Below are 25,997 nucleotides of genomic sequence, written 5' to 3'. Positions count from 1 at the left end.
TTTGAATCCACATGCTGGTTATACAAACTAAGGGTCTCCTATATCGGAAAACTCATCCTCCCATACCCCGAGGACACCCTCACATCTTTCGTGTTGAGCAGGAGCTAGGAGGCTGACATACTGTACAAAGTTTGAGCTTAGCTTTAACAAGAGACAATAGAGACCTTCATTCCATATCGATGGTACAACTTTACACACCTCTAATGACCCATTGTCCGATACTGTAAACTTTGAGGCAGGCTTCAGATAGTTATCTGGCCTTATCTTATCCTATCATTTAATATTCAGATACACATTCTCCTCACTACCTGCTCCATGTTAAGGCCCCAGAACATCATTGTGACAAAACCCTTGTAAAATATTTATGATTTCACTTATAAACCTCTCCAGGTTCAACCATTTGAAATCCCACAATTTCACAAGCCACAATCTCCCAAAGCTAAGCCATCATCTCACCTTAAAGTGGGGGTTCTATCAATGTTTTGTGAAAAGAGTAAAAGGGATTAACTGAGTGCAGTAACAATTTAAAACCAGCAGTGGCAAAGCCAGTAGTCCTTGCTTTTGAGACCATTTGGCTCTGCGAGTGCCTTTTCTTCTGTACAACAGGAACAAAAGAAACAAGCATTTATAATGCAATGGTTTCGCCTTTGGAAAAGTTAGAGCTATTGGCATTGTAAATGACAAAATTTGTATTTATGTGTTGGTTTTGAAAACAGATAAATAAATGGCATTGTCATTTACATTGCCATTAGCCTCTGCAGTCACTCTGCAGTCCCTAGCACCCCATAGCACTCCCTAGTCACTCTGCACTCCCTAGCACTCCCTAGTCACTCTGCACTCCCTCGCACTCCCTAGTCACTCTGCACTCCCTAGCACTCTGAAGTCACTCTGCACTCCCTAGCACTCTGCAGTCACTCTGCACTCCCTAGCACACCCTAGCACTCTGCACTCCCTAGTCACTCTGCACTCCCTAGCTCTCCCTAGCACTCCCTAGTCACTCCGCACTCCCTAGCACTGACTAGTCACTCTGCACTCCCTAGCACTCCCTAGTCACTCTGCACTCTCTAGCACTCCCTAGTCACTCTTCACTCTGCACTCACTATTCTGCGGGTGACAGTGCTCGCCATGTCGGCCACGTCAAAGGGGTGACAGTGGTCGCCATGCAACCCATGTCACAGCGGCGGGTGACAGTGCTTGCCTTGGTGGTATTCTTCATCAGAGAGTTCCTTCCCGGCCGTTGCAGAACGAGGCGTGCTACAACCTATGAGATGCATGGGAGCACTGTTGAAAAAGGAATAGGGTATTGAGTGGGGGTAGGGTTAAGCTTTAAAAATACCTGCCTGGTACACCTAACACTTTAATCTGGCTAGCAGCCAGTATGATTAAAAACAGGAAAAATTAGGAAGTCCCAGGGCTCTAGTAACCCCTACTTCCTCTTAGTGTCAACATATTTCTGCCACTTGTGTTCCCAAATGCTCAATCCACACTTATTCCATAATGCTGACGTAACTGATGAATTTAACATACATACGTCAAGCACACCTAAACACCTATTTAGTGTTCATAAATTGCTATATATAACAGCATTTAAAAGTGCTCCACAGGTAATTGGCAAAAAGCGTGCCTTTAGTCACACAGACTCCAACGTTCCCACCTGGCCTGCTTACCGAAAATACCTCCGTCCATGCCTGCATCAGGAGTGAACTCTATGATGAAGCATGCCACTACGGGGTACCCCTGGTGGGTGAGAGTTCTTTAAAGCAAAAGTATTCTTTTCTACTTAGGCCAATGGACGGATTGTTAGATTGATCCAATCAAGTTGGGCTCTATAGTTTTTTAAAGTTTTGTATCAGTGGAGGGTTAGACTATGCTCTATAGCACCTCTTTACTGCTCATAATTTGTTTATGGACACCTTGAATTATACCAGCAACTGACGCCAAAGTCCAGCAGTCTTCCACTGTAAGATATTACCTAACACTCAGTGGTTAAAGACTGTAATCGTGGTTGTAATCAGTAAAGGTTAATTACGGAGTCCGCCTACTTTACATTGGCGACTAGCGGACTTACTCTGTGTGTTGTGGGTGACCTGCGCAGCGGTTTAGCTGCAAGTATTTGTTGATGCACAGCAGTGATCGTCCATTCTGCCAGAAGCCAACTTGTCCGTGTTTGTGCGTACTTGGCATGCCTGGATTTGCTTTCTTGCCTGCTCTGGAGTTTGGCAATTGCCCAGGAAAGGTGTCTTCGTAGGATTTTGCCTGCTGAAGATGCGATTGGGCACTCTCAGTCCGTTTATGGATGGACTGCTTGGCCAGCCTCGGCTGTTGTTTCAAGCAAGGAGCTTCCACCCCGCATGGACCTTCCGACTCGAGGGCCTGGCGGGAGGCCCCTTTGAACCCAGCAGAGCGAAGGCCGAGCGGCCCCGGCAGCTCGTGCCCCCCAGTGGTCCGACCCGAGCAGGAGGGGTCGGTTGGCGCAAGGCCCTCGGATGCTGCTGCCCAGCAGGCCCGTCAGGCCCTGCGCGCCACACCGTCACCCCTCCCCTCAATCTTGCATGAAGCTGCTAGTCCAGGCAAAATGGTGATCATTATTTGCATATTGTGGGCTTCAATATAAAAGATGGTTCCCACTTCTGGCAAAATGTTGTTCCGGGCATATTGATTGGAATTCTTAGCGTATTGATGGTTCCCACCTTTGGTATTGGTGGCCATGGCATACAGGTGGAAATGCTTTGCATAATGTGAGAATCAATTTCATGATGGCAACCGCTGGCAAATGCCACCTCTGACATATTGATGTCAATTTTTGAAATATTGGTTTCCACCCCTGAATGATGTTGCTCAACCTAGTATAGTGGTGGCCAAGGTATAACCGTGGCAATTACTTGCTTCTTGTGGTTGGCACACATGGCATCAGGATTCCCACCCTTGGTCTAATGTTGATCCAAGCATGATGATTCTTGGCATGATTGTAGACCTCCATGGCATGATAGTGATACATGGCATTCATGTGTGGCAGTGATGCATGTGAGTATGTGATGAAAATGACAAATTGAAGTCTGATTGTCAAATGTGTATTTACGAAAAATGAAACGATATTTGTGGCAAAGCATGTTTTATTTTATTTTTTCTTAATAAGCTTTTGTCATTTTGTTTGCTCTTTTCAAAAAGAAAATGTATATTTGATAGCAACATATGGCTATTTTCAAAAATAGATCAGCTGATGTTTGGGGATAAGATGATTGCATTTCAACATGTCTGTTAAACCAGCTAGTTGAGTGAGAATCAGTAACACTCTCTGTATTGCTTGGGCCAGGGAGCCACCCAATTTGGATCCCGCACCCTCCAACTCAGCTGAGTCACTGACTATACTGAATATCTCTAATTTGGATTCATCACACAGGTTGTGTTTATTCAAAACATTATTATCGAAAATCAGCTCTTAGCAAACAAAACAATTAATACAATATCTGTACAAGATTTAAACAAAAAAAAATAATATTGCATCTTAAGTCCTATACAACACTGCAGTATTTACACCTAAAGCGCCTCTTAAGCTTCTGTCCACTTTGATGCTAGTGACAGGCATTCACACGCAGCATTTGTATTAATGGTTTTATTACGGTGCACATTCCTTCAGAGGAACTGGCAGCCAAAGTGGCCAATGAGCAGTAAACTTAAGCTGAGCGCCCAGACACTTTAAACACATCATAAACTCGTCCCCACTAAAATATGCCCGGCCCTATGCGAACAACTGCATGTTTTGTTTACAAAGTGTACTGGTGTTCAATTAGCATATCACAAACACAAGGAACAGGTTATATATTCAAGGGGTGACTTAGGCCAGAGCTGCCCACTTTGGAGCTGGGAACTAGTTTGGACTCTTGGCGCTGGCTCACCATCCTGTGAATCTGGGCAACTCTCTTTAATTCCCCGTGCCTACCGAAAATGAATGTGTCCTCCTGTAATGTAACTGATGCTCATGATAGGTTGAGTTTGTGATGTTTTATAAAAAAAAACGTACTTGCCATATACTCCAGTGTAGTATGAAGGGATGGTGGTGTGCCTGATATCTTTCGAGAGATGAGTGGACGGATGGGTCATCTATAACGTCCCGAACCGACTCTGCATGCCTTTAGTAACAAGTACTAACAGAACTGCTCACATGCCACTCTCACACAGATACAGACACAGGCACACAGCCCTCATTAGGAAGTAAACAAACTGCTCATGCACACGCCCACACAGTCCGAAAATCACACGTTACTAGAAAGAATACAGGCTGGCCTCTCTTTCACACAGACACGCATACCACTTTAAGTACTAACAACTGCTCACATTTCACTCTCATATACGAAGACACACAACTCTCATTAGGAAGTACACAAAATGCACGCACACACCACACACACACATCTCACTAGAATGAATACAAGGTGGTCTCTTTCACTCAAACACGCACACAACTTCAAGTACTAAAACCAGCTGCTCACATTTCACTCTCACAATGACACACAACTCTCATTAGGAAGTACACACACTGCTCACACACACGCATGAACGCACACACATCACACTGAAGGGCTCTAACTGCTCTCATATACACCCAAACACATTCTCATGTAGATGTAAGAAATGCTACAGACTGCTCAACTACTCATGCAGGCCTACACTCATTACCCTCATTACCCTCACGAGAAAAGGCTTCCATTGTTGGCAACTTTCTTACACGTGCAAATACGCACACCTTACGGGGAAGGAGCTACCGCTCACACACAGATGTGCATTCGCGCGCACTTAAATATACCCACGGAGGAGCACTTTTATTACTCTTAATTTTCTCTCACCCGCAGACGCCACCTTACAAGTAGGAGATACCGCGTACATGCATCGACCATACACACTCACACACACACAGCTCTGAGGTGCACACCTACTCTCATTCACCTCGTGAGGAAGGACACTGCGGCGGAACCATGGTAATCTCCGATTGCCTTTTTCGGGATAGGATCTGGGACGTAGCCGTGCTCCCTATGCACTTCTCTGATAAAAGACCGTGTTGATTTATATTGGTCATTGTAAAGCGATTAGCCCCAGGCTTCAGGGAAGGGTTAATTGAGGGAAACGCTGCCGAGTGCACTGCCGTCTTTAAATGCTAATGCCGTGCGCTTCAAACACACAAAGGACAGGCCCCTCCTGAATTAAACAAGCCTTAAATCTCAGCTGCGACGAAGCAGGGGGATACAAATAAATCAACCCTCCTCCCCCCAACACACACACTCATAACACAGTCAGAACCCCACTCTATTTCTTAGAAAAAATAAGCAGATGTTCCAGCCTGTAGAAAGAAAAAACAAGTGGGGCCGGAGACACGGACAGCGGGAGGGGGGGGCGGGAACGGGCATAAGGACAGCGGAAGGGGGGCAGGAAAGCACGGACAGCGGGAGGGGGGCGGGAAAGGCATGGACAGCGGGAGGGGGGGCTGGAAAAGCACGGACAGCGGGAGGGGGGCGGGAACGGCAAACGGCAAGAAAGGCACTCACCTGGACTTCCGGCGGCGGTCGGCCGCGGAATGAGCAAATGAAACATTGACGACCAAAAAAATAAACCCTGCCCACCGCCGCACTGACGTCCTAAAAGGGGCCGGATGAGAAAAATTCTCAGGAACTGTAGTGTAGTTCCTATTTTCCCTATAGGTCCTGCGCATTGGAATAACATAAACAGCAGTATAGACGTAGGAGTGCGGTCTTCTAGGTCTCTACTGACTATGTTAGACTTAATTGGGTTTGTACCAGCTAGCTCAGAGGTCACTGGAAATTTTCTTGACTGAATAGGAAGTGATCAGCTTCCCTGGCTCAGACAAGAAGGGATTCAGTTTTCCAACAACCGCATTAACATGATAACTTTGCTCCTCAGAATAAGAGTCAATCTCTAGAGTCGTGTGAAACAATAGACAGCTATTTCACTCAGTCAGTTGTGCAGAATTACTTTCACCAGTAGGCAGAGAATATAGAGACGGGCGTTTTCAATAAAAGGTATTATTTATTGAACAGTCTTCCTTCTCATGCAAGAGAAATGAATTGCCACAATTGCAAGACTTGTTATTATAGAAAGTGCGTACAGTAAAAGGAGTATTGCGAAATAATACTGTAAAAGCATTGGTATGGTTTCTTAGCCATACGATAGTTAAAATGAATAAAATATATACATTCATATATACATTTGGCTAACGTCCTCAACTGGTGCTTCTAACTACGCCTACCCCGGTGTACCTGACCTAAGCCTAATACTTGGGAGGGAGTAAGTGAGTAGCAGTTTAAGTTAAGTTGGTTTTGCCAAGGGTTTGCTTCAATCTCTAAGGATTTAGTCAACACCGTACCTCTGGAATAGAATGTTGGAGGTCTGGTATCTCCTCTCAGGACTCGATGTTCCAGTTACCCGCAAGGGTAGGCTGGAAACGCCGGAGCTGGATTTTCTCGGCAGGAGAAAAGACAGCGTCTTTCTCAGCACGTCAAGGAGGAGGAGGGGCAGCGTCCGTGGGCTTCTCGCATCTGCTGGGCTCTGCAAGGGACAGCTGTTCTGCTCCTGTATTCACCACCACCATCGCATTTGCTTAAGGCAACGTTGGTATTATTTATACCTGAAAGGTGCCTTGTTTGACGTACGTTTTTGGACATAAGACGTCAATAAAGATGTCACTAAGAACTGGTCGTTCATACAGTGCTTGCAAGAGTTCTATTACTAATCAAAACAAAGCAAGCGGGCTTTCCCAGGTTGCTGGGGTTTTATCTGTTGAAAGAACTCGTAGTGTTATCTAGGAATCTAAGGAAGTGGCTTCTGCTGTGTCATGTACTTTAATGAGCTGCAGAGACGAGTTACTGAAATATGGCTCTGATCTTTTATGCCATCATAGGGATATGTATTGATTATAGCCGTATAGGGGCATAAGGTCACAATATTGATCGGGGTCCCATATAGAACACAACAGAACGCCCACGAGTCGCCTCGCTTAATGACGGATGCCTCTGTTTTCCAATGGCTAGCCTCCATTTATGGAGCTAGCCAATGGGAAACAGGCTGGACAAACAGCCATACTGCAAAACAAAAGATTTCGCCTGCGCGAAACTCTGCTTGCGCAGCTTTTGGCAGGCGAAACCTAAAAAACAAAGGCACCTGGCCAAGCGGCCCCACCATTTTGAATGTGTGTGAAATGGATGACATTTTTTTTAATTCGCAAATCTGAGCTAAATCAGTAAATAAAAAAAATATGAGCATAAAAAAGCACAAAAATGCTTTTGTTTATAAAGTGGAAGGGCTGTAACAATTTGCTGCCTGGTCCTGCTAAAATGAAATTAATTGAACAAAAAAAATATATAGACCAGAGATCGGCCAAGGGAAGAGAGAGCATCTTGGGAGCGTGTCGGAGTGGAGGGAGAGAGTTAATGGAAAGAAGCGCATGAGGGAGGAACAATGAAGGCAAGGGGAGGAGCACACAAGAGAAAACGGAGTTAAAAGGGCAAAGCATGTGGGTGAAACCAACACGGAGCACGGCGGGGAGAGAGAATCACTCAGGTGGGAGAGAGTAACATGGATGAGAGCTTTTAGCACAGAGTGCAGGGGGAGAGAGAGCACATGAGAGAGAAGGCTAGAAAACACATCCACACTCATGAATTGCTTGAGCAAAAAAGAAACAAAGTGGTTCCCTTAAAGTAAGCAGCGGAAAAAGACAAGTAAAGTTATGTTATGTATGCTCCAGTGGAGGGAAAAACACAAGATGAAAAAGACAAGCCATTAAATGAGCAGCAAGTAAACGAAGGTGAAAATAAAAGCAAAAATTGGTAAGCAGGGGTTGGGCTTTAATCCCATTTAAGTTATGTGTGCAACCAGTAGGCTTGACCTAGCAATGAAGATCAAAAGTAAATATCACAAGGTGAGACTAAACGTGCAGAAGTAAACGGTGCTCCATATTTGCCAATGGGGGAAGGCAAAAATTCGACATTTTGAGCTATCTTTAGGGCTCAAGGTAGGCTGAGCCGGGAGCTTGCTCTGGTAGAATTAGACCAGGAATCCATTGTTATTTGGTGTTCGTCTCTGATATGAACCCAGTGCTTAGGTATCTGTGTCACATCAACTAGAGGAACTGCATCATCACTCCACAAGTACTAACACCTGAAGCTGCCCCCCTCCTTGTGTGCCCTATAGCCAACAGTCAGTGCAAGATCCCAGCCTAGTGATGTCAAAGTCTGCCATTTTAGAGCCACGCCCTACCCATGATTCAGCAGAGGTGCCTCACCGTTTATCTGGCCGAAAGGTCATCGTAAACAAGTGGCAGGGGAATATAAATCCACAATCTCATACAGGAAACCTGAAAACGTTACAACTGTATTATTGCGAGTGTACCATGCGATAGGTGATGCCGGTCATTTATTAAAATAGGCCCATTTCATATTTTGGGGATGTCAAATACCCGACTCGCTTAACCGTTATTTTAAATATGTGTGTTTGTGCAAGTACATTTTTTGTAGGGAACACTTTTACATCTAATTGAACCAGTTTTAACAGTAGGAGCTCGATATATCTGCGTATGTACATGTGGTTTATGTCTTGTCACTGAAAATAAATGTGTACCAATTGGACATATTATTCGGAGTACGTCTACTAATATACGTACATACACATTTTTTTTTACAAACTGTCATACTATCAAAGCAGCGTAGAAAAATTAACTTTAAATGTCACTACATACTGCATTGCAAGAGCTTTTTCTAAAGGTTTACATTGGAAATCAAATGGCATACATATAAAGCCTAATGAATTATATTTTATCTCTTAGCTTGGATCTAACCTCCTTGTGTGTTGGTTCAGTACCTAGGCTTATAGCTTCTACAGATTTCTAAACAGCATGGTACATAGCATAAATACACACCCGCCTCGGATAGTCTGACAATTCCTGAGATTTGGCCAATGTTCTGGACTGCAAATTTACTGGGGTTAGTCCCAGTTTATCCCGGACACAATCAACACCCCCAAGCCACCTTTTTTTATCCCCCACGCCCCTGTGGTGTGAGCAACCAGTTAGATATTTGGAAATAAATATATATAGAAATGCTGAGAAAGTAATGCGAAAACTATGACCCAGTGGTACTGAAGATGCAACATAAAGTGTTAAAATGGCAACAGTTTCCACTGTCGATGGCTGGGAGAATAGCTGTTATAAAAATGGTGTTTCTACGTTCTTTTGCTTTACCTATTGCTTAATATACCAATCCACAGACAAAAGCCTTGCTTAAAAACATTCAAACTCTGCTATTGAAATGTATGTGTGCTGATACATATCCAATATTGAATTGGATCATGCAAATGTTCCCATATTCCAAGGGTGGATTCGTTCTCCAGACACTTGATTCAAGCTAGCTTGGCTGATATGGGGTGATACCACAAAACCGTTCCAAGGATGCTTGATTCCAGTCCACTGAGGAACAGGCCTGGCAGTTCAGGCTGGACTGTTCCCATGAGGAACAGGGTCAAGATTGATTTGCATATGGCTAGGTCTAAACTGAGCTGGAATGGTGAGCAAAATAACAATGGATTTAATCGCGATCTCTTGAACGGGGGTGAATGTTTGATTTGTTCAGCATTCTGTCCATCATTTGTTTGTGCAGCATTTTTCACCCTACGTGTGATGGGTATGCCCAGATATGGGTCCCTTGCTCGCTGTACCACTGGATTCATGCTAGCCTGGCTGTTGAGGGGTGATACCTCGAAACCGGTCCCAGGATGCTGTTTCCAATCCAGGGAAGATCTCGCTTGGCAGTTCAGGCAGCTGGCATTATGCAGATGTCCAGCCCCCTCACTTTACAGTACCTCATGAATATGGCAGCACCATTCCCACTAAGCACAATCACATCATAGACTTCTTAGACAACATTGCAATACAATATAGTGGCTTGCATGGTATATGCTTGGCACACATTAGCTCGAATTGTGTGGCTAGATAAGGTATATTTATAGAGCAATCCATTATTAGAAGTCACTTCGGAATCCAAAGCAAAACAGCAATTTACACAGATGGGGGTTATGATGCCTAGTGATCTATATGTAGAGAGATGAGACATGTCTTTACACCAGTTCGAAGAGAAAGGGGGAATATTTCCTGTTGATATATTTTATGTTTCAGGCATAAACACTCCATCCGAGCCTTCTATCCTACCTTCACTCCCAACATTGAGTCAACTCATAATACCTAGCGCACCACAACTCATTATAACCATGTTGTATAGGCAAGTGGCTGAGATAAGACAAGCAATAGGAGGAGGCGGTGGTGAGAGGAGAGGGTTAGATCTGGTGGAGGAGGAATCGGAGGCAAAATGGTATTATTGCTGTGTACAGATGGGCGAAGTATCACTCAAAAGTAGGCACAGATTGATATTAGTTTTTGGAGGGTGAATTTAGGAATCTGATGCTCACTAAACATTATTTGATCAACCACGTGCTGCAGTGCTTCAAACGGGGGTGGGGGGGAATGCCAACCCACCATCCTCCAGTATACCCCAGGTTGTGCTTGAGGCTGTGTCACTATTAGTTTTTATTGAGAATCTATTATACGCCAACAATTTTAAATGCAACCGGTTTATACCTACAAGCCCTAGACGGCAACTTCCTTATCAGTTCAGTTCATTGTGTCTTTATTTCGAATAAAATTCATAAAAGACAACATACATAATAAAATATTTAAAAACTTATACAAGCCAATAAACAACAATCATTTCATAAAAATTAATTTAAAAGGGTTTTCGATTTCTTTGCACGAATCAGCCACACCCACCCCAAAAATTTGGCTACACAGATCACAGTCAATTCAGTTCGTATATTACGTCATTTCAACAGGGCTTCACGATTTCCCCCACAATTCAAGGTTTTGCAAATAGGTTTCAACCATTTCAGTCGAGGCGATCGATATGCTGGGCAAGCGAAAAACAGATGACCAATACTTTCTACCTGGTCAGGATAAAAAAAACATTTATTACTTGTTTTCTTCGCCCACTTTGCAGTAAAGGAGTTGGTCGGCAAAGTGCCCACCCGAAACTGATGATACAGCTTACGGTCTAGGGTTTTGCAGATCAAGTCCCAATAGGGCTCAAGGGACGGTGTTACCTTGTATGTTAGAAAAAGTCCCGTTAAGCTGTTGTCAGAAGAAAGAGTGACCAGTGCAGATTTCTTTGCAGCCCAGAACTGATCTTTAAACTCTTGTTTGGATGGGAACCTAGAGCATTCAGGATGTAACCATAATTCGGGGAGGCCCATTGAATACAATATTTGTTTTACTTCCCGGAGCCATGGGATTTTGTGAGCACCCCACAATGATTTGACCTCGCCCAATTCATGAGCGAAAAGACTAAGCTCTGGGGTCGTCCAAAGGCGACGCCAGAGTGCTACGAGACGATACTGCGCCATCTCGTTCAGAGGTCTAAAACCTAGATCTAAAAGCAATGGTTTTATTGGTGATGATTGTGGAAGCCCCACCAGGTTCCGCAGAAACCTATTCTGTGCTGTGGTTAGTGCTGACAAGTCTTTGTAACCCCATATGTCCGCTCCATACAGGGTAGCAGCATTGGCCTTGGCCTCAAATTTTTACCGCTGGTATAATGCGTTTGGTCAAGGTTTTTTTTTGTTCCTGCAATAAACATCCCGTAAGGCGAACAAATTTAAGTTTTAAAACCTCCAACTGGGGATTCCAGGTAAGTTGGTGATCAAGAGTCACGCCCAAATATGTCATAACCTTGACCTGTTCAATTGGGGCACCATTCAAAGTAACCGAACTTTTAATAGGTTTTTTTTTGTTAAAAACCATGAATTTGGTTTTGTCGACATTGATCTGTAGGTCGTTGTTTATACAAAACTCAGCAAATCTATTCAGGGCTACCTGTAACCCGCTCCGGGTTTTAGAAAGGAGCAGGGTGTCGTCGGCGAATATTAACATGGGATATTTTGATCCCCCCAGGGTAGGTGCATCTGTTTGCGTATCACTAAAGAATGCAACCACCTGTTTGATAAACAGGAGAAACAGGGTAGGGGCCAACACGCAGCCCTGGCACACCCCTCGTTGGACTGGGAAGCTGTTGGTCACCTGACCCTGTCTCCCCCATCTTACCTGGGCAAAATTACCCTCATGTAAACGCCTGACTAGTTCTAAAAGTTCAACGGGGAGACCCATAAGTCTGAGGGCCTCCCATAATTTTGCCCTAGGGACCAAGTCGAAGGCCGACCTAAGACCAACAAAGGCGGCATAGATGACCCCGCCGCCCAAGAAAACCACCTTCCAATACAGCATGGTAAGTCGGAACACCTGATCTAGGGTGCTGGTGCCTGATCTAAACCCTGCCTGCATGGGGGAGAGTATGTTATTCTGCTCGATCCACTCCTGTATTCTTGCTAGGGCCATTCTTGATACAACTTTTTGAATAGAGTCGATCAGGCTAATGGGGCGATAGTTGTTCGGTGATGATCGGTCCCCTTTCTTATAAACTGGAAGTATCTCAGCACCTTTCCAGGATTGTGGTACCCTTGCCCCTGCTGCGATAGAATTTGCTAGAGTTGTGATATATGGAACCCACAGATCAAGGTTCAATTTAAAAAGGTCCGCTGGTATGGCATCTAAACCTGGGGCTTTGCCAGACTGGACAGAACCTAGGGCATGTACAGTGTCTGAGGTGAGGAAGGTCAGCGTATCCCCATACGATATTGGTGTTATCCCCACTGTAGGCTCAATTTCCAACTCCTGTTCAAAATTTGTATCTTTAAATTGGGCGGAGAAAAATTCCACCCAATCCTTAGCGGAAACATGATTTACAGGGATTTGGGAGTCTGAATCCCTGCCCCATCTAACTATCTCCCAGAATTTTACTTGGTTAGACGACTCACAGGCTTTGAGGAGATCTAGCCAGTACGAATCGTCCCAATCCCTCTTAGCTTCCCAAAGGGTGTGTTTATAGAACTGTCTAGCTTTCCTGATATCAGGGGTTATTCTGGTTTTAACAGCTGCTATTAGTTTGCTGTGGGCTTCTCTGCAGTTCTTATTATACCATCGTTTGTGTGGATTGACTTTATGATTTTTAGATGGCCTGGTGAGAAGATTTTTAAGAGCCGCAAAACATTTCTCGTGGAGATCCATAGTAATGGACTCTACCCCGCCATTGGGAGATAATACAGTCATCCTGTTTCTTGTGTCTAGGACCAACTCCTCTATTTGACAGATAAGCTCTGGGTCAGCTGTGACCCTTGACCATTTGACCCGTCTTCTGTTATCACACAGGACTAGGTCAGATGTTATACAAGCTGTTTCTGTCTGGGGGACACCTAATCCAGGAACCTTGAGCCCCAGGGAGAGAGGATTATGATCACTCTCTGGCCTGGTCTCTATTAACATATCTATTACGTGTGACCAGGATTCTATATTGACCAATATATAGTCAATGCGACTTGCACTAATCCCATTGTCAAAGGTTGGTTTCCCCAGCTTGTCAGACGGACTATGGCCATTCACTGCCCAAAGCCCCCACTCCAGGCAGAGCCCTAGCCAGTGGAGGGCAGCCTCCGTTCCCCTAACACCCTTAGTTATAGCTAACTGGGGGATATTCCAGGCGGTATCTTCTTCAATCCCCACATGCTCAGCTAAAGTCAGGATGGGTTCGAATGAGCAATTCAGATCACCAGCCACTAGGACAAGATGATCACTTTTATACTTATTCAGGAGGTGTTCGAGGTCATTAAGAATGGGTTGCTTCCTCCCACCCTGGCAACCTCGGGCGTAGATGTTAATTAACACAATATCCTTACAATTGTCCTTACTCAGGGAAATGCAAAGGAGGTCAGCATTCTCCACCAGGGTTTCCTTAACGCTGAAGCCCAGGGAGTTTCTAACCCATATAGTAAGACCACCCAAAGCCCTACCCCTGGGGCCCTGTGTGGCTGGTTTATAATGATTTAGGAAACCTACCCTAAATAGGGGATCGATTGACCAAGTTTCCTGAAAAACGACGATGTCATGTGTGATAATGAAGTCTACCCAATCGTCGTTATCCAGGCGACCCCTCAATCCTGCTATATTCCATGAGGCCACCTTGATTGCATTAGCCGGGCTACTGAAGGTAATAGTCTCTAATTGTCCCAGAGCCCCCGACTCAGTCGGAATGGGAGTTATAACATGATCCAGTGTTATTTTTGGACCTAATTGTGGTATTAAACAATCCATACTGGATACTGGCATGGTTTTCGGGGCAGTCGCCTGAGGGGGAATTGGTTCCACTGGGTGTATAGAGGCATCAACCCCCCCAAGTCAGTCAACCTCATCCAGACAACCAAACATGTTATTAGTAGGAACCCCTTGCCACCAGTTATTTTGGTTTTGCCAACCATTCCTGCGTCCCCTCTGTCTAGATTTTTGGACTGTTGACCAAGACCCCTCCATTTCAAACGGTTGTCGAGGAGGATAGAAAAAGGTGAGGGGTCTAACAACAACAGAGGGGTCTTCTTCGCGTAGGGCCCATGAACAGAGATGCTGAGCTGTATGGGGGTCTGCAAATGACACCACTATACAATCGCCATGGATTTGCGCGTGGGTCCAACCCATGGAGCTGTCTATTTGTATTAAGCCAATGTATGACCTTGTTTTTTAAGGACCAATGATTCTCTTTGGTTTGGGGGTCAAGAGCAGGTACACCAGCTAGTACTATGACATAAGGGCTAGCCTCAGGTGGTAGATCAATATACCCACCACGAAAGTTTGGACGACTAGATTCATGTGGTGGTAATTTCTTATTTGCCAATTGATTAGACTGGTGTACGACAGCTTGTGGCCTGGGTTTAGATGGTGCTACAATCTGGGGGGGACAAACACTGGGGGTAATAGATTTTGAAATGGTAGCAACGGTATCACCAACTTTGGTACGAGGTTTAGGTATAGGTTTCAGTCTTGGGGGAGTAGGGGCCGGGGGTTCTGACTCCTGCACCTGAGGGGTAAAACCCTCACCCTGGGAAAACCTAGCTTCCATTTGTTTAAGACTAAGGCTAGCCAATGTAACTATAGTCCTATCCATTTCTAATAGGTGGTTTTCCATTCGGGAAAGTCTAAGTTCCAGCGGGGTAAGTAACTGTTTTAGTGTGTCCCAAACAGTTTTAAGAAATTCCTCGTCCCCCCTCCTATCCCCCTCCACCACACTCAACCCACCCTCTATTGACCCTTCCTTGCTCTTGTCTGGGAGAGTTACCATCGGGGGATCAAACACAACACAGCTTGGCGTTATCCGTGCCCGGTGTGGCAGTGTTGATTTTGGATATTTCTTCCCCTACCCCAAGTGTGCCCAATGGTCGTCTACTATTAAAAAACTGAGATCTCGCAATTTTTGCCTTTTTGCGAGCATAAGTAGATCTAGCAAGGCATTTCTTCTTTTGTAAGGCAACTTTTTTAGCATTTGCTGCAGTATTGGGCAAAACGGTTTTAGGGGGGGAGCCTATACCGGCAACAGGGGTAGGAGGTACAAGCTCCTCCAAGGGCTTTAGAGATGGTAATGTTGGTTTCAGAGTAGGCTCGGGTAGGGATGTGGTTGGGAGATGGTGGATGTCTGCCAATGTTAGCAGAGGGCGGGGACCTGATGTACGCTCAGGGGTTAGAGCTAGGGCAAGGTTACCTAGAGATGATTTCTTGGAGGAAGCTAAGTTGAGGGAAAGTTTTCGCACAGCTTCTAATTCTAAGGAAACCCTATGTTGCATTTTACTGATTTCCACATCAATGGCCAAATTGGTCTTTGTGAGGAAATCATCTAGGGTCCCATTGGGTTTGTTAAGGCCCTTAGCAGTTTTGCTGCGGCTACCCCGTGTACACATAATAGATGTATAACAAAATGATGTGACACAGTGAAAATTATCACAATAATCAACAGTCCAACCAAGGGGAATGGCCCAGCCCAGACCTCTTAGACCTCGAACGGCCTCAAACGGCCCGCTCTTAGCCCGGTCTTCGCCCCGAGCTGCGTCCCGCGCTGCGGGAGAATAGTACCTTGATATAATGGGCGTACAGGGCGGTGGGCGGGTCAACAGGGAGAGCGGACCGGAAAGTGTCACTCGGTCTCGCAGGGACTCCTGGGAAATGGAGTCCCTGCTACACTCGCAGCCCTGCTGTAGCCCTCAGTCCCGGTCCTGCTCAGTTCCACTCCTGGCGATGACTACAGCTCCAGCCCCTCTGGTGTAGCGGCAAAGCGGGTGCGGCGAGGTCCGTGTATAGCTCAGGAAAGCTCCCAAAGAGGTAAGCGCCTCCAGGCAATGTCCACCTCAAAAAGGAAATAGCGTCCCAAGGAAGCAGGAAGACGTGGGTTTAAAAAGCCCTCCAGTGGGCGGTGGGCGGGCCAACAGGGAGAGCGGACCGGAAGGTGTCACTCGGTCTCGCAGGGACTCCTGGGAAATGGGGACCTTCCAAACCCTCGCAGCCCTGCTGTAGCCCTCAGTCCCGGTCCTGCTCAGTTCCACTCCTGGCAAAGACTACAGCTCCAGCCCCTCTGGTGTAGCGGTGAGGTCCGTGTATAGCTCACGAAAGCCCCCAAAGAGGTAAGCGCCTCCAGGCAATGTCCACCTCAAAAAGGAAATAGCGTCCCAAGGAAGCAGGAAGACGTGGGTTTAAAAAGCCCTCCAGTGGGCGGTGGGCGGGCCAACAGGGAGAGCGGACCGGAAGGTGTCACTCGGTCTCGCAGGGACTCCTGGGAAATGGAGTCCCTGCTACACTCGCAGCCCTGCTGTAGCCCTCAGTCCCGGTCCTGCTCAGTTCCACTCCTGGTGATGGCTACAGCTCCAGCCCCTCTGGTGTAGCGGTGAAGCGGCACCCGCGAAGCGGGTGCGGCGAGGTCCGTGTATAGCTCAGGAAAGCTCCCAAAGAGGTAAGCGCCTCCAGGCAATGTCCACCTCAAAAAGGAAATAGCGTCCTTAGCATATTATATACACTTGGCTTGGATCGGCCAATCAGTAGTGGACATCTGGGTTAAGTGTTCAATACACTTTCGAAGATGACTGAACATGAGGTCACTCCATTACCATTAATTGCCCTGGTGGGATATGTCAAAGATATACCTAAAGGAGTGAGGAGATTTACGACCATAGCCTATTTACTTGCTAAAAGAAAAGTAGCACTTTATTTATTACCATTGTGGAGGAAGAAGAGAAGCATGGTGACTCATTCAGCAGTGTTGAAAAAATGTCTTAATGCGCTCTGCACATCCATATATATATATATACACATTATTCTCTATACACACATATCCTCTATACACACACATGCCTGCATCCGCAGCGGTGGTCAGGAACGGCAGCAAAAGCTGCATTTTGGTCTTTTGGACCAGAACAAAAGGGATCAATAGGCATTCATCTTTTAAAGGAGGAGGGATTATTGCATATTGTGTGGCCTACTCCCTTGGTAGCGTACACGCTACAAAGGGAGATAATGCACCATGTGGCTTTCCACTTAATAAGCTAGCACACGGAGTTATATGGCAACACAATTCTGTGTTTCTCTGGTACATCAATTTACACGTAAATGAGCTAAGATGAAAACAGCTTGACATTTCACTGATGCAGGATATAGAGCTCTGCATCATTTTTAATTTTTACACCCTTAAAGATAATGTATGATCCATACTGTTTGCAAAAAAGTGTAGAGGTTAGCAGAAGTCAAAACCTACTTTGAGTTGAGCTCCTTCAGTAGCTCGACGTATAAAGTAATGAGTGTGTCAGTGGTATGAACACTACATCCACAGTAAGGCACCTGGTAGCAAAGTCAACACAGGGAAAGTGCCACAGAAGAATAGGACGGAAGTTGGAGGGAGTGGGGCATGGGCTATTGCACTGGATGCTGGCAGGTTTTGCATTTGTGCCATTCTTACTAAATTTAAAAACATTTGATTAAACATCTGGCAGTATTTTTTGAAAAAAGGAACCCATGAGTTACAGCCAGCAGTTTGCTTTGTAAATTGAAAGCACATACCCGGTTTCTATTGTCCAGTGGAGGCGGTATAATTAGTATTAATTGTTGTTCCTATTTGTTGTATTCTTTTCAACCTTAAAACCAGCCTTTAAGTGGTGTATTTTGGTCAGGGCCATCCAATACATACATCCAGTGTTTAAAGTGATATGGAGGCAACCTTGGTGGTGAGGTTTGTCTTTGGGGTAGAGATTATGACCTTTTTTATTGAGCAGAGTAGAAAAATATAAGTTAGAACAGACATAAATAAGCATATATACACATCTTAATACAGTTAGTGCTGTTTAATACATAAAATCGCCAGTTTTTATATAAACGTGGGAATAATCCAATCATCACAATTAAAGTGCATTTCGGAACATGCTTCAAACTCAGCAAGCTTATTTTCAACATTAACAGGAGTCATCACCTAAATCATATATATTCAAGAGAGGGCCTTACTCCTAAATAAAAGTGACTGCAGATTCAATTGAGGTCAGAGAAATCCAATTATACAGAGAGAATTGATACAGTTAACTAAAGTGCAAGTGCAAATTCAAGTATACTTTACAATTCTTTCCTTCAAAAAGAGGAGTACATGCAGCTCGAAGACCAATACTGGAGATAAAAATACAAAAAGAAGGCATCACCTAGATGATAATACTTAAGAGAAAACAACCATTCTCTTCAGATGAACTGCACATCAGATTAATATAGCTGGAGTAGAATTAGACCAGCAATACCACAAACATAATAAAGTTATCCCTGCAGATCCCTCTCCATTTGATCAAAAGGTTTCCACACTGAGACAAACTTCTTAACAGGGCCAACCCTTTTCGCATATGCTTCTTCGTATACTGTAACTCATTTTATTTTTTATACTGTTCTAAAAAAGTTGGAATTTTTGTTGTCTTTAAGTTCTGCAGAATCTGAGAGCGTGCAACCAGAAAGGAGATTGATAGAAACATTTCCCCCACTTTTGTTATAACCTGGTTTGGGCTTCGTTCTAATAGACCGAACAGTGCCACCTCTGGGTCTAATGGTATATTACTTCCCAGAGTGTTCGCTAAGCCCAGCGCATAATTCCATCCAAAACTGACTCAGCTTAGAGCATGTGCAGGCAGTATTGAGCCAGCTGCCCTCACCAGCTTGCTGACAGCGAAAATAAGTATTTTCAATCTCGGAATACATTTTATGGAGAGCATATGGGGTATGGTAAGCCGACTATCGGGACAGAAAAGCCATCCTTTTGAAATTTGCAGCCCTAAGCGCCTGATTACCATTCTGCGAAATAGCTTGCCATTCTCTAATTGAGAGGTTGCAGGACAATTCATGTATTATTTTTTCCAGAAAGTTGGTGAAAGCAGAAGGCTCCCCTTGATTTTGAAGGAGTCAACACCAATTCTCTATACCTGTCACTTTAGTTCTAAACACAGACGAAAGGAACAAAGGTGTGCCTATGTTGCCTAAAAGTAAATTTTTATCTATCAAAGATCTTATCTGGAGGAACCTAAGGAAAAGGACCCTACTCCGGATGCCACATCTAGACTGAACCTTCTACCAAGTGACACATCTGCCTCTTATTATAAAATGGTCTACCTCTTTAAAGCTTTTTTTTAAAGCTTTTCAATTCCCAAAGTTTAATGTGGTTATGACGAATAAAAAGGCCCACACGGCCCCAAATATTCAAATCCTTAAGATTGCGGTTTTGCTTAAAAAATTGCCGAAGTCTAATGGAGAATTCTTGATATGTCTTATATCTTACTTTTTTTAGGCAGTTTTGATGTTTTTAAGAAAACCGGGAGCTGAGTACCAGCTTCATCAGCCAATTTTCTCATTAAAAAACCATCCAAAGTCCCCCTGTTATCAAGCAGACCATAATAACCATAAATGCAGCTTCATAGTAAATTCCTATATAGGGGAGTGCCAGCCCCCCCCCCCGCCCCAGCTTGTATCTAGTTGAAAAATTGATAATTTGATTATTGATACTTTTTTTATTCCAAATAAACTGGTGGAAAGTTTATCCAGTTCTCTAAAATACACTGAACCGACTTTGATCAGAACATTAGAAAAAAGGAAAATTAATAGGGGTAGTACTGACCTCTTGGTCAGGGCAACATGTCCTATCAACGAGAGAGGAAGAAAGCCCCACTTTCCCAATAAATCTTTAATCTTACTTAATGCTGCTTCGTAATTTTGCCTAAATAAATCTTAATAGTTATTTGACACATAAATTCCTAAATAACGGATCGGTTCAGGGGAATATGCTTGCTGTTTTAGCATATCTGAGAGAAAATTGAAGGATAGATTTAATGCCAATACTTCCGTTTTTTATGATTGATTTTTATCCTCCAATTGCCTCAAACTGAGCAAACACCAGTATTAAATAAACATTTTGTTTTTCCGGTTTGAGGTAGAGTATCACGTCGTCAGCAAATAATTTGATTTTGGACATATCCCCAAGTTTTTATATCTATATTATCCCTAATCCTCACAGCTAGAGGCTCTATGAAGAAAGTAACTAAAACCAGAGACAGGGGACAACCCTGTTGAGTCCCACGCTTTATATCAATTAGATCTATTGATTTAGAATTAATCCTAATCTGGGACTGAGCTCCTTGATATAAATTTTGAAGCATATTAATAATTTACTCTGGGAAGCCAATCTTTTCAAGGCCATAAAACAATTCTCCCCAATTCACTAGTGCGAATGCCTTTTCAGCATCAACCATTAATATTGGAGCAGTGGTTTGGTGGGTGTTGAAATAATCAATTGCTTGAATAAAAAAAGCTGTGTTGGACAACATTGACCGACCTGCTATAAAGCCCGATTGACCCTTGTGAATAGCATATTGAGCCAGAGAAGTAAATTGTTTTGCCCAGATTTTATCAGGATTTTATAATCTACATTTAAAAGACTAATTGGTCTATAAGAGTCAACTTCCCTGGGACTTTTTCCTTTTTTAACAAAGCTCATTATTGAGACTCCTTAGGGTTTCCCCTCCTGCTCTAACAAAATGAAAAAGCTCAAGCAAGAAAGGAAGTAATTCTGCAGAGAAAGCTTTATCAAACTTGTCCGGAATTCCATCATTTCCATAAGCCTTGCCTCCGGGCAATGTGGCTAGAGCCAGGGAGACTTCTTCTAACGAAATATCCTTTATAAAGCCTCTTTTTGTCCTATAGAAAATTGAGGCAGGATTAAATCATCAAAACAAGTCTGAATGGCTTGTTTAGATATCTAGTAGTCAGTTGAGTAAAGATCCCTATAGTGATCCAAAAAGATTTTTGAGATATTATCTTGTCAAGAAACTGAATTCTGTGTCCCAGGGTTTAGCAATACAAGCAAAAAGTAATTTTTTTTTGTGTAGATGTTTGTCAAATTATTTTATCATATCTTATTCGAGATTAAAATTTGTCCTAAATAGAGCAAGTTAAGCTGCTTGAGCAATAACTTCTTCTTATAAATAGTATTGTGTTCCCCCTATAGGTATGACAGACTTTTAATGATTCCTTAAAGTCGTTGCTTTGAATCTCAAAAGTGTCACATTTTGTTGTTGTTCCATTCACCTAATAAATATATTTTATGTTTGTGTTCTCGCCATGATGTACTCGTAGGTAATCTTTTACAAATGTAAAAAACGTCCCTTTCTTTTATTGAGAGCTGTCTAGATGTATTGCCTAACCGTTGTAGAGTAAAAATAAAAAATCACTAATTAAAGTTTGGAGCAATAAATAATAATGATTTACAAGTTTAATACTCATCTGCCTAAAACTCATGTTTCGAACCATTCACCCATGGCCTGCTATTTGATGCTAAAGCATTGTCAGAAGGAATATGTGAATAATAACACTGGACCAGCTAATGTTTATATATTGTTTTAAAGATTTTGTGGTACCTTGTGATACAGATTGTAGTAAAATCAGCAAAATAATTTTGTCTCTGTGCATAAACCTCGTTATAATCGTTGACTGTTTTGTCCTTTTCCCCCCCAGGAAATACAGCCGCCTTATTCACCAACTCCCTATACGCAAGGTGGTACGATAAGGCGATACATAATCCAGAATCAAGAGCAGGTAGGATTGGGTTTAATCCAGAACTTGACTTTTTAAAAGGAGACTCCCTTATCAATTAATGTTTTTTGTTCAAAGGACAGAGGTAACCTTCCTATACCTAAATAAAATGTGTGTATGTGTTAATTTGTGTTATGGTAGCTGCCACCCTCACTTCCTTTCCAGTTTGGGTATCTGCATGCTTCATGATAGCCTCATAAAGGTGGGACTGGATGGAGAAGTGCCCTTGGGGAAGCCTCAAGCAAGCTTCCCAGTGAATGCAGGGCTGTGAGTGTTCATTTTGCTTTGAGGGTCTAATAGTCTGCATGGCCCACACTTAAAATAGGAAGCCTCACGGGTCCCCTTTCTGTCCTAGAGGGATGTTTGCAGAGGCCAGCTAGTGTAAAGCAGAGATGCCTTGTGTGGGTGTAGTCCTCCCATCTCGAGATGCTCTGACACTGTGATGTAGACACTGACAGGTCTGACAGCGCCTGGACGTATGTTTGTCTCTTATGTGCTCCCCTGGACTTTTCAGTGCAAGGGGAGTGATATGGCTGATAACATCCGAATATTTACATTGTCTTGTTGGTCCTGGGATTGGGGATTACGAGACAGTTCAAATAACTAGATATCATGTTTTTTTTCTTCTTCAAACAATAGAAACTATATTCCAGTAAATACAATCGTTGTTTTTATTAAGCAATAACGTCCTTTAAACATTTATGTATCTTTGTATCCGGAAGTCAATCCCACAGGCCAGTTGAGCTGAGCACCGAGTCATTTCGGGAAGTTTCAGGTTTCTTATGTCTCCTACAGGTTTTTCCTCCCCACATGACTTTCCGGTGGGTGGGAGCTGGTTCTTTCTTTTGGTATGGTTGTTGTTTAATATTTTCGATAGAGCTGGCGAAATATTTGGAGACTACCCTTTGCTCTAATGAAGAAATACATCAACATTCCAGGCTGAACGACTGAATACAAACTACTGATTTGTATCTTTAAAGCCCCAAGTAACATTGTTACTCCTCATTTCCTTGTGCTTCGTCGCAGTGATTTTCACCTTCTCAAACCCATTCCACTGGACTCGTTACATCTCCTCTCCCTTAACCTTCAAAACTACTCTGAAGTTGTGCTGTTCTTACCAATAAAAGCAGCCCCGACTACCTCCCCTTACCCTCCTCTATAACCTCCTTTATGCATCGGTTAGGTGTATATGACGGTGTATTGCTATGACAATGCTTTTAATGTCCGTGTTTTTGTCTTAGTCATTACTTACTTCACATATAAAAAAAACCAATCCTACATGTTTATCGCACATTCATCTTTTTTTTAATCTTCTGTATTGTATCTTCTTTCCATTTTGCAGTGTTCTTGTCAAAATTGCTTTTTGGTGCTAAAACAAATAATTTTTTACAATGAAATGTTTATTAAAAGTATTTGCACCCTAGTTGTCTGCATAAACATATTACTTTTGCAGAATCACTAAATGTGTGGCTTTTCACTCCTAAATGGCGATACACAACACACTAAGTTCCAACAGAAAAGCAGATTTTCCATGGGAACGGTTTTGTTTTGATTGAGAGTTTAGTTTTTCCAGGGTTGTGTAGACTGCAAAATTTGGCAAACACCCACACACTTGGAAGTTTGTAATTTAGATGTTCACCAAATGTTCCAAACAGTTTCTATCCCAGCCAAAGGTTGGAGATTTATTCCTGTTAAGAAGAAAAGACAAACCATTCTCAATTGGGAACGTGATGGAGACACCCTCCAAAATGGTGATGATGTAGGAAACCGAGTTTCTCCATGGGTGTAGAAACCTATGTTTTCAGTGGATAAACAAAGAGGTACAAATTACAAATGAATTTTAGCATGACATTCGTCATGCACAACAATGCACATTAAAATATGTATAAATGGGTCTGCCTTTGAGTACCCCAGGGGAAGGGCACCACACTTTAAAACTAACCAACAGGGATGCACCACACCGCTTGCTTCTGTCCCTGAGGAAGGAATGATGCCCTCCATATCTCTGCTCTTCTTCAGCAGAAGCAGGTCATTAGGGGCATGGAGACCAGCCCACTCACTCGGAAAGACACCTGTGCCCCGGTGTAGCTCTAATCACTGTACGTACAGGATTGGGATATAGTTAATGACTGGTGTAGCTCCCTTGGTGGGTTAGCCCTGATTGGGTCCTTTGTCAGGGGGCCATTTTGCTCCAACAGAACAACCATGGCATTGCATCTGTGGAACGGGGTGGCGAGCAGCTCCTGAAGGTGGCCTGAGACAGCATAGAAAAGCTAACCCATGTGGTTATTGATTGTTGCTACTAACAATCCCCTTGGTGAGGGGAGGGTAAAGAGTGCACTGCAGCCATGCCCTTTTACGGTACCCTTGATGGATCTGTCTAGAAGGGAAGGTGGCACCTGCGCTGTTTCTGAGTAGGCTTCGCGGCCTGCCCGTTGTCAAACACTCGATCATGGCTGTTGTCTGTTACTCTGTAGGCACACATTGTATAAAAGCCACACCTATCAGCTTTGTTGATGCTTAGTAAAATAGCAGCATGTCTATATGCTTTGTTCCTGCTTTAAAAACTGTTAAGAGCAGAAGGATTTGAATACCGTGGCGGCGGTGGTGGTGGTGCTGGTGGTGTCGGAGGGGGTGGTGGGGGGGGGGCTCAGTTATCATTCTTGAGCATCGTAAATTGCAATTAAAAAATGTAAGCCTGAAAACTATTAAATTCATATGCTTTTTCATTATTTCAGGAATTGCAAGCTCCATTTCAGCAGGGCACCATAAGGCGATACTATGTGCAGAATCCTGAGCCGGTACAGTATTTATTTTTAGCTATGCTTTTAAAAAAAACATTTCTACCTTTGAAGGTGCAGTTCCACAAAGGAATGCATCAAGATCCAATTATATAAGTCGTTTATAAGGATCGGCAATTGCCCATTTGTCGAGAGAGCTTGAGTGTATTCCCCACAGTGCATTTAACTGGGGGAGCATGTTCTAAGAATGCCTAGAGGTCAACATTCCTAAAACTACCCACATGCCTGTGTTTCATTTTAGTTCGAAGTATTGTGGATTGTGAGGGGCAGATATTTAAGGAACGGGAGTAGGGAGAAAGCCTTTACAGACTGAGGTGCAGTGCTGGCCTGGCACTCGCAGAGATACTTGGTAACAATAATACTTGAAACTTGGGTGCACCAGTCAGTACCATGCATGCAGGTTGACATCACAGGAATGCACATCAAGAAACTTCAAAAGAGTCGTGTGTGTGTAGTGTAGGGATTCCACTGGTCTGGTGGCTGGCGGTGTCTAAAGGTGTTTGTGTGTGATGTGGTCATGTATTGTTCTGTTTTGTCTACTTACACTAATCACCCCGCTCCCGCAGAGACCGAGATGACTCAAACCTTCGCGATGTTTACATTGTCTCTCTATTTTGGCGCTTGCTGGGCAACTTCTGTTCAAACACACGTAGATTTCATCCTTGTTCTAGGATCCTTAAGTCCTTGAAATGTCCCCTGTGCAGTAGTTTGGAAAGTTGAGCGAGATTATAAAATGCATTTTCAGAAGAGGATTGTGGGTTGCAAATGAGATTTCTAACTTCAGAGTTCATAAAGAAGGTGGATCCAGGCCAGTGAATAAAAGCAAGATTCTGGAGTTCCTTGGTGTGCCTTGTAAGGGAGAGGGTGATGCATTTTCTTTGCATGCCCTAGAATCTGGAAGGCAGGAGGATGCTTGTGTTATCAACATTGACCTCTGTAGATAGAAGCTGTGCAGTTTTCAGTCTAGTGCCTGAATACTGATTCTTAATCCATGTATATTTATTAAATTCGTTCTCCGACGATTTCCTTTCAATGGAGAGTGAAAAAAACATGGCTACAGAAAATGGTGAGTGGATATTTACCTCTATCAACGACTGAAGGTGGATAATGTATTTCGATACAATACA

General features: G+C 43.6%; 1 protein-coding gene across 4 annotated transcripts in view; it reads left to right on the top strand.

Moving 5' to 3' along the window:
• The window catches only part of POF1B (POF1B actin binding protein), a 225,826-nt gene that overhangs the window by 61,733 nt on the left and 138,096 nt on the right, over positions 1 to 25,997 (top strand). For all 4 annotated transcript variants that reach the window (XM_086918778.1, XM_086918777.1, XM_086918779.1 and 1 more), the window contains exons 2-3: positions 21,992 to 22,072; positions 24,808 to 24,870. In XM_086918778.1, coding sequence (XP_086774904.1) covers positions 21,992 to 22,072; positions 24,808 to 24,870 — 144 coding nt within the window. The remainder of the gene's footprint in view (positions 1 to 21,991; positions 22,073 to 24,807; positions 24,871 to 25,997) is intronic.

The sequence above is a fragment of the Lissotriton vulgaris genome, chromosome 4_1 (assembly GCF_964263255.1).
Source record: "Lissotriton vulgaris chromosome 4_1, aLisVul1.2, whole genome shotgun sequence".
NCBI classification, from domain to species: Eukaryota; Metazoa; Chordata; class Amphibia; order Caudata; family Salamandridae; genus Lissotriton; species Lissotriton vulgaris.
The sequence above is the reverse complement of the archived record's forward strand: the minus strand, read 5'-3'. Positions and strand labels throughout refer to the sequence as shown.